This window comes from Megascapheus bottae, chromosome 2 (assembly GCF_031878675.1).
Source record: "Megascapheus bottae isolate mThoBot1 chromosome 2, mThoBot2.hap1, whole genome shotgun sequence".
Lineage (NCBI taxonomy): Eukaryota > Metazoa > Chordata > Mammalia > Rodentia > Geomyidae > Megascapheus > Megascapheus bottae.
This window is the reverse complement of record NC_143510.1, coordinates 33,708,021-33,720,848: the sequence shown is the minus strand read 5'-3', so window position 1 is coordinate 33,720,848 and position 12,828 is coordinate 33,708,021. Positions and strand designations below refer to the sequence as shown.

At 44.7% G+C, this 12,828-nt stretch overlaps 1 protein-coding gene across 3 annotated transcripts in view; it reads left to right on the top strand.

The window, feature by feature from the left end:
- Positions 1-12,828, top strand: part of Lrig1 (leucine rich repeats and immunoglobulin like domains 1) — a 101,781-nt gene that overhangs the window by 42,958 nt on the left and 45,995 nt on the right. For all 3 annotated transcript variants that reach the window (XM_090323763.1, XM_090323755.1, XM_090323772.1), the window contains exon 3: positions 3,103-3,177. In XM_090323763.1, coding sequence (XP_090179889.1) covers positions 3,103-3,177 — 75 coding nt within the window. The remainder of the gene's footprint in view (positions 1-3,102; positions 3,178-12,828) is intronic.

The following is a 12,828-nucleotide window of genomic DNA, read 5'->3' as shown; positions in this document are numbered from 1 at the left end:
ATTTCAGTCTGGCAAGAAACTCTTCATGTCTCAGTGAGTTTGGCCTCCCTTGCCTTCTGACGATCACATTCTCATTTCAACAGGGACAGAGAGAATAATGAGGAAGCCAATAGTGGTGGAGTTAGCAACTTTCATTGAACCAGCAGTTTTTAGTTTGTCTGTCTTTGTTTTTGTTTTTTAAAGTAGAAGCCGATCTAAAAGTAAGCTAGCTACACAGTTCCTCTCCTATGGGCCCCAACTGTCCTCTTCATAAATCAGGCATCCCTGTTGAGATTAGAGCCTGCTATTTCTGACTGAGCCAGTTGCCTTGGGACTGCTCATCCAGACATACAGTGCCTGTTAATCTTTAGCCCTGCTCCACTGTCCTTGCATGCTTCACTTCCAGCAGGTCTGAAATGTTATTGTGCCCCCTTTCCTTGTTCATTTATTTCTGTGAAATTGAATGGAACATTTGGTCACATATATAGTAGGATGGCTTTGAAACCTGGTTCATCAACCAAGTTCCCCTACAGAGAAGCCTGTACTGTTTGCTTCAAAATCAAGTCTGACAATAAGCAGGTTGAAAACAACTTTAGTGTTACTTAAGGGATTTTGGCCTGCTCCATGCTGGTTGACCTGGTAACCTCTTAATCTTCTTTGGTTTGTAGTTATCCTTCGTCCATCTCTTGGTTGTGCCTGCTGGTCATTGTGCTAGGCTAGTTACTTAAACATACCCAACTTATTGAAATATAAGGAACAGTATTAGTTCTTGGTAACTTGACTTGAAGTTCTTGATGAAGTTCCGTTAATGCTTATGGAATTTTTTTCAGTATTAAAAAGGGAGGGTAGTGGTTCAGACCCTAGACTTTGGGGTTTGACTTCTTAGGCCACTGCCACTTAATGCTAATGACCTCTGTCAAATTACTTTACTACCTCAGTGTTTAGCTGCCTCACTGGTATACTGGAACATTCCCAGGACCTGCTTCTAGGTGCTTAAAAATGGGTTAATGCACTGAAGAGCTCTTAGAGCTGTGCCAGGCATATAGTAAACCTTTGATAGGTTGTCTATTCTTATCATTATTACTACCATCCTCCTGTTTTAGAATAAATCTTAAAAAATGAAGAGTTCTTATCATCTGCCTTCTTGGTAGCAGACCTCTGCTCTGATTTTAAAAAGAGAAAAGAAAAAAAACCACTTGAGAGTCCCTTGTAGTAATAATAACACTATGGATTTATTAGTTGAAATAAAGAGAGTTTTCACCTTGCCTGAACCAGGATGAGCTAAAGGTGAAGCAGAAACTATCTGATTTAGGGGGCAGTCAGATAAGAGGCTGTTAAAGTAATTAATTGTCTATTTCAACACACAAACAAGGGCTCTTTAAGTGGAGAAAGGATTTCCCTCATGATTTGGATCTGCCTTTTCCCTAACAGATGCTTCACTCATGAAGCTGTTGAAATAGGCATCCTATCCACAGTACAGCTACTGCCAACATTCATCTTTAGCTGTCTTTGGCACTGAAGAAAGAAAATGGTCTAATTGAAGGCCTTTTCTTCCCTTCTTTTCCTTCTATTCATTTCTGTAAAAGATGGCAGACAACCAGTTTCTACTCAAGCCAATGCAAGTTATATATGTGTCTGAATACTGCTATCATTTCAGCAACTTAGTCTTCGAACAGAAATAAGATGTTTTGTGTGTGATGTAGCGCCCTTAAAATATTGAGAAGACAATACAGGTTTTAGTCTCTTGACTTCAAGTCTCGTACAGTTTTCTTTTTAGCCTGTCACCCGGCAGAAAGCTTGAACTTTCTTAAGCATTGACTTTCTCGAGGCTTTTTGGGCTCATGTTGCAAGTCTACTTGGGTTCTCTTTCCATATTTGGAAATACATGTCCATGTAAGGAGGCCAGATTGCACAGCCTCCAGGAGCAGACCAGGCAAGCTGTGTTTTTGTTTGTGGATTTTCCCTTCCATTAAGAGATATTAACTGTGGCAATACAGATTTAGAATGTTCTGGAGAGAAGGGAACTCAGAGAATAAGTCTTATCTGCAGAGGATTTTCAAAATGTCCAAGTGTTTATTTTCCTAGAAGACTGTTCCTCAGAGTACAGAGAAGCTAGAACCTCAAAAGCCTGAGGATCTCTCTATCTAGTTCCCTTGTTATATTGAAATACTGGCCCCGTGGATCACGGGCCCTTGGAACAAAGAGGGATAGAGAGGTCTGTGATGAGGGTCTCCAGCCCTCATCATATATGTTACTCCTTGGCAAGGACAAAACACTGTAACAACAAGGAGGGGACTGTTTCTGTCCTCATCAAGTAACAACAGGAGCCAGGAGCATAGCGGAGTGGTAGGTAGAGTGCTTGCCTAGCCTGCTCAAAGCCCTGGGATTGATTCCTCAGTACCACATACTACCACAGGCCGGTAGTGGCGCTGTGGCTCAAGTGGTAGAGCACTAACCTTAAGAAAGCTCAAGGACAGTGCTGAGGCCCTGAGTTCAAGCCCCAGGACTGTCAAAAAACAAAACAAAACAAAAAACAGAAGAAACCCCAAATCTTTCCTGATCATAAGACTACTTGTCCCAGTGGTCACAGCCCATCTTTGATTACTTGTATCCTGGCTGGCTCTCCTTATTTCTTATCAGTTAATCTTGATCTCGGAGCTTGATGGAAAGCTGGGAAGAATAATTTCCTCTTAGAATCTTTTGTTTCTTACTGTGGATGTGATAAATATTATTACCTCATATGATTTCTGTTTCTTTAAAAAAAAAACAAAGCTCACTTCAGGCCATGAGGGTGGCCTAGTGGTGAGTGCTCACCTAGCATGAACAAATCCCCGAGTTCAATTCCTCGGTACCTCATACACAGAAAAAGCTGGAAATGGTGCTGAGGCTCAAGTGGTAGAGTATTAGCCTTGAGCAAAGGAAGCTCAGGGACAGTGCCCAGGCCCTGAGCTCAAGCGTCAGGACTGGCAGAAAAACAAACAAAAACTCACTTTAAAATTCTTCATCTTTTATCTTAGGGTAGATTATTGCCTAAGTAGCAGTATTTTTCTTGTTCCTTCTATGTGTGTAATTTCACACTGCTCATCTAAATCCTCTAAGTAATCAATTTCTTCTTGTTTACAGGTACCTCAGTAATAACGAACTGACAGCTATACCATCCCTAGGTGCTGCATCGAGGCACATCATCTCCCTCTTTCTGTAAGTGTTTGCCATCTGGAGTCCCTGGGCAGTGTGATTGGGGTTGTGGTATTATCTTGCTGGCTGAGAAACATAAGGTTGTATGCATGCTAGTGAAGAACCTTTCTTTCTGTAGCATCATGATCCTGGCACATGCCGTTGTTTCTGTCTTAGAGACTATATAATTACAAGTAGGAAGTTTTGCCTCTTCTGGTTTAAGGGAAAAGTTTCTGTTATTGTGTTTTGTTTTAACCACTTCTTGGAGAATCAGAATAATAAATCTCATATGGTTCACCTGCAACTTGGTTGGGTGAACTGGAATTTAAGGGCAGCTTTCATGAAAGATGGCAAATGTATCTTTGTGTCCGAGAATTTGGTAGTATGACTGTTTACTTTTATGACTTTTTGTAAAAAGAAAAAAAATGTGTGCCCAGACCTCTGAAATCAATATAAAAGTGAAGAATTAGTTGTTATGATCAAGTGTTGGAGGAAACAAAAATGTATTTTATATGACTGTTGGACAGAACAGTGGAAATGAAAATGCCTTAACTGGAAAGGAAAGAGGGGAAGCTTTGGGCTTGTTAGCATCTGATGTGTTTCCTGTCTTTCCTAGAGATTAAGCAACTGGTCTCACTTCCTTCCTATGCTGTCAGGTGGAGGTGAGGGGTGGTTTGAAGATCACCCAGAGGTCTTTATAGATACACCAGCCATGAGCAGCTCAGGTTTTACCAGCAGCTTGTGAAACAGAGCACCTCCCTCTTCACGTTGAATTTCTTGCCTGTACCAAAGTCCTTGCTTTTACTTTATTTTGATTTTTTTGGTTTCAGAATTCATTTGCTAATCTGTATACATTTTTTTTCCCCTTACCACTAGGGCTCAGCAGGCTGAGTAGAGGGATTTGCCAGGAACATGCTGTTAATAAGATTTCTGGTGTGGCTTGCACATCTGGTTTAGGCTGGCCACTGGCCCTGTATTTAGGGAGTGCTGTGTTCTTGTGAAATACTCCTGGTAGGGCTACAGGAAAGCCTGAGGGTAGAAATGCCATTCTCTCTTCAGGACAGGTAACTCCCCCCCCCCGCCCACCTCCTTTTCCTCTCATTCACACAAAATGCTTCTGACCCATATTATACATGGGGGAGAGGGAGACCAGGGCTAGAGAAGCAGAGTGCACATGAAGTGTTTGCTATCATGTATACACCTAGGAAATGTATGATACACAATCATTGATTCTGGCGGGTGCCTAATTGTCACAGCTATCTTGGGCCTTGGTGAGCTCTGATCTTTAGAGCCTCAGGATTTGTGAGTCAACCCTTGTTGCTGTGAAGTGCTGATTTGAAAGTTGTGGCTCTTGATGGATAGGCACCCCCTTGGCACTTTATGCCTAGCATCTTCATGGTATTTAAATACTGACTAAATTCATCATTAGTCTACACGAGGCTAATTAGGGATGTGATAATCCTTTGTATTCATAAAGCAGAACACTTGAAGATACTTATAACTTCTGGCTGCTGGTAGCCCAGGTCATGAAGCAGCAATGTCCTGTCCACTCTGGGCATGTTAGAAATTCACAATCTCAAACCACACCCATCAGAAGCTGCATCAAACAAGGTTCTCTGGCCATTTGCCCTCTTGTTAAAGTGCAGTAAGTGCTGGTTCCTGTTGTTCTTTGCTGGATAAGGCAGGCAGCTAGGCGCACAGAGACCATCTTTATACTGTTTTAACAGTTGTAGCTCCCTAAAGATCTAATCTGCAAAGTGGAGAGGAGGAATGAGGGTGGACACAAGTGCGTGACTTCTACATCTACCCCTGTACTTGGCCCAGGAGCATGCCAGGTGATTCCTAGCTGCCCTATGCCAGAGATAGGAGCCACCCCCCCTCCCACTCCCATCTCTCTACTGGGTCTGTGGCACTTTCAATCTCACCTTGCTTTGCTGACTAAAAATACATTTCTGTTCCTTGGCCCCAGTGCCAAGAGCAGTGGGACTGTTTGGCCTTGTTCCTGTTATTCCATTAGACAGTGTTGAAATATGTAAAGCAGAAAAAAAAAAGAGACTCCCTCCCTGTTTTGATTCAGTTTGGAAAATGCAGGTTAGTGTTGGCAGCCATCTCTTTTGCCTAAAACTCATCTCCATTTGACGGGGCCAGGGTCTTTTGTGTGATCTCCCCCCCCCACCCGGTTGTGGTAGAGATTGAATCCAGGGTCTCATGCTTATTAGGCAAGTGCAGCACCCTTAAGTGGCATCTTAGCTTCCCCTGCCCCTTTTATAAATCTTTTCTGAGGTCCCTGTTTTCCCTGTTCTTAGATTAGTGACTGGGTTTACTGCCTGCAACTAGGCACTAATGGCTCATCAACTCTAATCCTAGGTCCTCAGGAGGCAGAAATTGGGAAAATGGTAAGTCAAGGTCAGCCCAGGCCAGAAGTAGCCAGCTGCAGTACAGCATGCCTGTTGTCACTCTGTGAGACCAAGCATCACAGTCCAGGATCACAGTCCAGACCAGCCTGGGGATAAAGTGAGACTATCTTGTAAATAACTAGGACAGCTAGGCACCAGTAGTTCACACTTGTAATCCTATTTACTCAGGAGGCTGCAGTCTGAGTATCACAGTTCAAAGCCAGCTTGGGCAGGAAAGTCAGATTTTCATCTTGAATTAATTACCAGATACTGGAAGTAGAGCTAGACCTTGAGCACAGAACAGAACCGAGGTGAGTACACACACACACCCCAACACCAAGCCAGCCACACACACACACACACACACACACACACACACACACACACACACACACACACACACACACACACACACACACACACACACACACACACACACACACACACACACACACACACACACACACACACACACACACACACACACACACACACACACACACACACCCAACACCAAGCCAGCCAGGCACCAGTGGCTCATTCCTGTAATCCTAGCTACTGAGAAGGCGAAGGCTGAGATATGAGGATCACAGTTTGAAGCCAGCCAGGGAAAGGAAGTTCATGAGGTTCTTATCTCTAATAAACTACTCAGAAAAAGCCAAAAGTGGCACCGTGGCTCAAGTGGTAGAACACTGGCTTTGAGCATGGAATGGATTGGGGACAGAGTGCAAGCCCTGAGTTCAAGCCCCAATACTAACAAAAAAGTAAACAAAAAGAAACACAGGATAGTTTCAGAAGGTAGAGTGCATGCCTAGCAAGTTCAAAGCCCTCAGTTCAAACTCCAGTACTGCCCACCACTGTCCCCCCAAAAGAACTTAGTGTGATTTATGGGAAGCATGATTATAGATAATTTTGTAATCCTAGATGCCTTTCTGTACTTCCCATGTGGGTTACATACAAAATGGGGAGTAGATAAACCAGAGATCTTTCCCAGTGTTCACCTGTTTATCTGTGTGGGGATTCTTCATTGCCCTGGCTTTGTTAAGGATGGGTCTATAGCTTGTCTATAGTTGCTACTCAGAACTTGAACATTTTTTGCAATTGTAGCTGTGGTCCAGAGTCTGTCCTAAGGCAGTATGGCAGCCCTAACACAATGTCTGAAACTAGGGTAACAAATAGTGACATACTTAGCGTCCTTAATCCCAAAATTCTTATTTCCCCTTTCTCGGTAGGTGGAGGATGAGAAAAATCATCAGTAGCTACAAGACCAGGACAGAAGATGAGGCCAGAGGAGCTGGAACAATTTTCTTGGGATAAATTTCTAGGCAGATGCATCAGGAAAAGTAGGGAGAGAGTGTTCAAACCCCAGAGATGTGACTGTCAGCCCTTCTTCATCTCCCTTTACTGGGTATCACACCTGTGAGGGGCTCATAGGAGGAGTTATGCTCTTGAGTCTGGCTTTAATACCAAAGCTTCACAAGGGAGTTCCAGACTTTTGGGAACTGATGTCCTACAACACGATTTCAGTTGGTTAATACTTTTTGATTAAAGGGATCTAATTCATTTATTTATCAAAAACAGATTTATTTGTATCATGTGCTGAGGATCATGCTGCGGCCGTTTGTCCTTCATATCAGGAAGCATAAAATGAGAGGGAAACTTTTAATAGGACTGGGTTGGAGTGAGGCAGTGATAAGTATTTCATAAGAATACGTATCAAAAAATAGCAGACTTTTGTTAAATGGGAGCAGAACCTGCCAGTAGATAGGTTTTTACAAAATAAAGTCTAGGAGACTCAAATTATGATCCCACAGTAACTAATTTTGTCTGGCAAATAAGTGCCATTTCTGTTGAAATTTCTGTTTTTCTTGTGGTGTTGCTGTGCTTCTGTGTTAGAGAAGATTGGCAGCAAGTGCTGGGATGTTGGACCTTTTCCTTTCACATGGCTGTGTCCTCCCATCAGGTGGGAGATGTAAGCAGGTATGAAAGGCGCAGAGCTCTCATGAGCAGCCTGGCCTGACAGGAGACCTGTTGTCATCTCCACACCTGGCCACTGGTGGTGCACTTGAAACCTGCTTCTCAGAGCAGGAGTCCATTTTAACACCATGCCTTTCCCACTGGTTGTGACCCATGTATCTGATAGAGCTTTGTCCTCACCAGTCTTGAATGGCACCTCTTTGTGCCAGGTGGAAGTTAAAAAGAATACTGATGAGATAGGCTGGTGATATCTAGTTCCCTCATTGTTCTAATGAGACAGAAAACACCCCCACCCCACCCCATATCCCTGCCCCGGTCCTGGCCACAGGTACATGATGTGGTTTTATTCCCATTCACCAGTTCCCTGCAGCTGGGTATCTAGTGGGGAAAAGCGGAGGTTACCCAGGCTGGTTCATGATACAGTTGTGGGCTCTATCGAAAGGGCGAAGTCCTGCCCTTCCTAAGGAACTGCATCTAAGGGCAGGGAAGTGCGTGAACAGATAGCTGTCATACAATGGGTGAGCACTGTTGGGGGAGGGGCAGGTTCTTAGGTTGCTTTTGGGGTGTATGACAGGGAAGGTCTGCAGATAAAGTGACATTTCAACGGAAGCTCCTTGTTCTAGGAACTCTCTCCACACAAGGTGCCATAATTTATAGAACGTCTTAAACATTCATATGTTCAGCCACCATGTTGAGAAATTAGGGACTTCAGAGGATCACTGAAAATACATGGTAAAATTTGCACTTCCCTCCTTTTTTCTTTGTCATCAGGCAGGCTGTTAGGAAAGGCAGCAGACTTCTGTTGGAGGGCAGGGCGGGGACTGTGGTTCTTAGAACTGCAGGCTGCTCCTATGCTGGATACCACCAATGAGCCTCAAATTAAACACCCAATTTGCAAAGAAAGCAGCCCTCAGTCCCAGAAACTTCCCAGGGATCTGTAATGCAGACGTCCTTTTGCCCCCAGTGGAAGGGAGCCTTTCTCTGAGGCTGGGAAAGGAGCCACAGCGGCCTCCTCAAGAGCCTGCCAAATTACACACAGCCATGACTTGTCATTTTCCTCCGCCTTCCCCAGAGTGGGGGTGGTGAGCCAGCCAAATGAGAGGTACATCTGCAAGTTATTTGCTGAGAAAGTGGAGGGAACACCAGCTGCAAGGCTGGGGGAGTTGAGGCAGGGGAGAGCCCGTGGAAAATGCACTTGGTCATGGAGGTCCCTGCCTTTTATGGGAACTCAGTAGCTTAATTTCTGTTGTTGAGAATTAGCTTTTGTTGGGTCTTTAGCTCACCCCCCCCCCATCTTTCCCAATGACCATGTGTAAACTTTAAATATAGCGCAAGATCCACTGGGAATCTGGGCTGCCCTGGACGTTGAATTTGAGGTGGACTTGGAGGGAAGTACGGCTCTTTCTAGCAGTGGGCAGTGGGTGCTGAACACTGTCCAGGGCTCTGAAATGGAGCCGGCAAGGGAAGCTGCTCTGGCTGTTGCACAATCTCCTGTGTAAAAGGGACTGGCTTCTGCTCATATCAACAGTCTCATTCCAACTGGGACCATTTCCTTCTCCTCCTCCACCCCCTCCCCACTTCCTGCAGGTGGCTTCTGTAATCCAGTTACCACTGGGGAAGCCTTATGTGCATATGTACCTAATCCGAAAATGGCTGGCTTGACTTTGACCTGCGTGGTGACCTTGCAAAGAAGGCAGAGCCTATTGTGTCTGCTCACACCTGGGAACCATTTTCAGCTTTTACAGCCCAAGTGGAAGAAATGTGTTTGCATTTATGTTGGCCCTTTCTTTCATAAGGCCAGTCATTGTTGGGTAATACATATGGAATACTAGATTCACTGTTAGTGTAAAGGCTAGGGTTAAGATGGGATAATTAATTGAACTCAGGACCTGGGTGTTGTCTCGGGCCTTTTTTTTTTTTTTTTTTGTCAAGTCTAGTGCTCTACTGCTTGAGCCACAACTCCATTTCCAGTTTTTTTTGCTGGTTAATTAGAGACAAAAATGTCCCAGACTTTCCCGCCTGGACTTGCTTCTGAACTTGATCCTCAGATCTCAGCCACTTGAGTAGCTAGGATTACAGGGGGCAGCCACTCTTGTCTAACAAATGACCATTTTTGCAGTGTAAAAAGTGGTCAGTTTTTGGCAGTCTCATATAGTCCAGACTTTGAAATGTAACAGTACCAGCAGCAGATGTTGTTCGTTGACATTGGCAGGCATTGCTCTGTGTGCCTTCTCAGGCCTCATCTTATTATATCAGCTGTGCACTGCCGGAGCCCTTAGACTGAGAGGACAATACCTTCCCTGCTATCATAGAGTCCTGATCTCAAGGTTTGCTCTAACAGTGATGTGTTCTAGGAGTCTGGGTAGATTTTGTTGTGTACAGTGCTGAAATACCAAACTGTAGTAGGACAGTTTAAGCCTGTGGGTCTGGGTTGTGGCATGATTTGGCACATACCCAGGAAAGATAGCAAGCGTCTTTGGAAGTGTCCTTGATATACAAGCCTCCTTTTGGTCCTGGTAAGCTCACTTGGGGCAGGGCTTGATATGATTCTGATAGAAAACAGCATGAAGGGCTCCTCAGACGCACTGACCAGTGCTGTCCCTGCTCCTTCCCACACTCAGGTTGGTTGCTCCCAATGGTTATGATCAGCCATCTTTTAGGTGCACTGGGGCCTGAGGGGCCACCAGAGCCTGGAATTGTGCAATTGTGCCAGCAGAGTTGCACATAGTGCTGATTTGCACTCAAAGGTATCACTTGAGGGTGGATTCCTAGGCAGTTTCTTCACTTTCTGTATGCCTTTCAACCCCAAACAGCTGAGGCAGCGGTGCCAGATTGTGGGTTTCTCCTCCCAACTTCTCCAAGTGGGAGACAAAAGTGAGTGCTGTGTAGGTTGCAGTGCTCAGGGTTTGGCCACTTTAGCATCATTTGTTTTTGATCTGCTGTGTCTTTCGGGGAGGGGGCTAAGAAACATTTCAACATGGGGAGGACTCCTGAGAAGTTAGTTTGTAGATACCAGGGCTTCTTTTCCACATGGCTTTATGATACATGTAGGTAAAATGGATCTCTTCACCTTATACTGACTCCTGTGTCTTGTAGCTTTACAGAAGGGATCAGTATGGCACAGTGGTGAAGAGAGGGCTTGTTGTCATTGGATTCCAGTCTCCATAACTGTTGCTGAACCACCTGGGTAGGCTCTCTTGGGCCTCTCTTCTTCTGTAAAGATCCTGGAGATAAGGGTGGTGATTAGGGTTAACTAAACAATCTGTGTCCTCAGAACATTGCCAGGGAGATGGTGAGAGCCCCTGCTGGCAGCTGTGCCCTGCCTGAGTACCTCAGGTTTGGGGTGTTGTGAGCCCTGCATTTGCTGGTCTGCTGTGAAGGGTTTGAGTGTTCTTTCTCTAACCTGAACCCATAGGCCTGCTTGATGCCTGTCCACATGCCTTAAAATTGGATCTTATTTGCAGATGTCCCTAAGTCACACTGTCTTGTAAACCTTGGAGTGTGTAGAGTATTCCTTCTTTTTATAGAAGCTGTTGAGTATACTATTGGCAGGACAGATTTCTCCTTTTTTCTTACTGCCTGGTGCTCTCTCTGGTAGGCAAGAGCATAGCTCAGCATGGAAGCAGTAGTTCTTAGCCTGGGCTGCAGGGTAGCCTAGGATCTGAGGAACTTGAACTGCATAACCAGGCAATGTCAGGAGCCAGGTATATGGAATCTGCTTGGGAGTTTGGGACAGCAAGGAGCAGTAGTGGGTTGAAACATTGGAGCGTTCAGCTTTTTTTGTTTTGTTTGTTTAAAGCTGGTACTGCAGGTGGAAGGCTTTGTTCTACTTCTTTCCTCCCCTCTCACACCTATCATTTAAGTGCTCCCCCCCCCCCCGCCTTGTTTTCTTTTCTTTTTTTTCTCTTCAGGTGGAGAAGAAATAAATACTAAAGTGAGCCTTCAATTTAGCCCTTAGCATTCTGGGTTTCACTAGTAGAGTTTCTAGTTACCTCTTTTTATTGATTTTATGTGAAAATTCTGTAGTTTCCCACTTAAAATGCCTGGGAAATTGTTTTTGTGGTGTCAGGGAGGGTATTTGGTCTGATTAGACCCGTCCCCCTCCTTTGTTGATCATGGAATTGGTTTGTGAATGTGCCCCTAATCTGGGTCTTTTGTATCTCCTAGAAGTTAGGCCACCCACCTTGGATATGAATTAACCACCCGTTATAATAGTGGAAAAGGTCTCTATATAAGAGCAAAGCAATAGGTAAAACATGCATTTGGAGATCTGTAAACACTTCATTTTATTCCAAAAGGAATAGAAGGTTTTTTTTTAAAATATAAACATGTATGGAAGGAGTAGATAGTATAGGAAATGAAATGATCCCCCCCAACTGTCTTATAGTAAATATAGTAGTATTATAGAGTGGAGGCTCACATGGAGCCTTGTGTGATGGGATTCTGCAAAGTCACAAAGAGTAAGTAACTAGCATTTTGCAAATGACAGAAAAATTCCTCTTGGTCTTTTCAGAATGGGACTTTTTCTTTAAATAGCAATTCGATTTTTGAAGCAGAGAGACTGTGGTGATCAGCCTGCATAGGGAACTTCTGCTCTGTGGTTGCCATTTGCTTCATGTGAGTCAGAATGAAGGGCTGCTGGCCTGTTGAGAAGGTGAAGCTGGGCATCCATTGCCCATGGCCTTACCTACCGCCTTGTTAAAACCTTTCATCACTGACTTCTGTTGTACACCTAGCTAGCGTTCAGTACCAGTTCTGAGGAAATGTATGCAGATTCTAGGTAGAAGTGTACATTGCCCAGCATGCTGGAGAGAACAGGGCTCTTCTTGATCTCATTTCAGTGGCCTTGGTCTCCTCCTTGGGGAAGATGAAAGCCCAAAGGGTCAAGGAATTGGCAAGTTGGTAAAGCCCAGAATACTTCTGCCAGGGCTGCTCACTGGTGGGTATTCCAATAGAGAATCCACATTCTCTAAGCCACCTGGGTCCCTGCTGGAGGCTGTCATACTGTGGCCTCTCTGGAGGGTTGGCCGAGCTGTGTGTTCTGTGTTATGGACTCTTCTTGAAGTAATACTGGAAGTTAGCTTCCTAGCCATCCTCCTAGTCCAGTGTCCCAGAAGAGGGATCCCAGAACCTTCCCCCCCCCTCCCCCCTTTCCAGACCTGGCTCTTTTCTTCCTCTTTGTACTACTCTTCCCAAACACTGCCTCAAGGGCTCTGAATGTACACTGGTCACCCAGTGAAGGGCCCATTCTGTGGCTGCCCTGCTGTATTTGATGAAGTGAACAGTCCTCCCATGCCTCCCC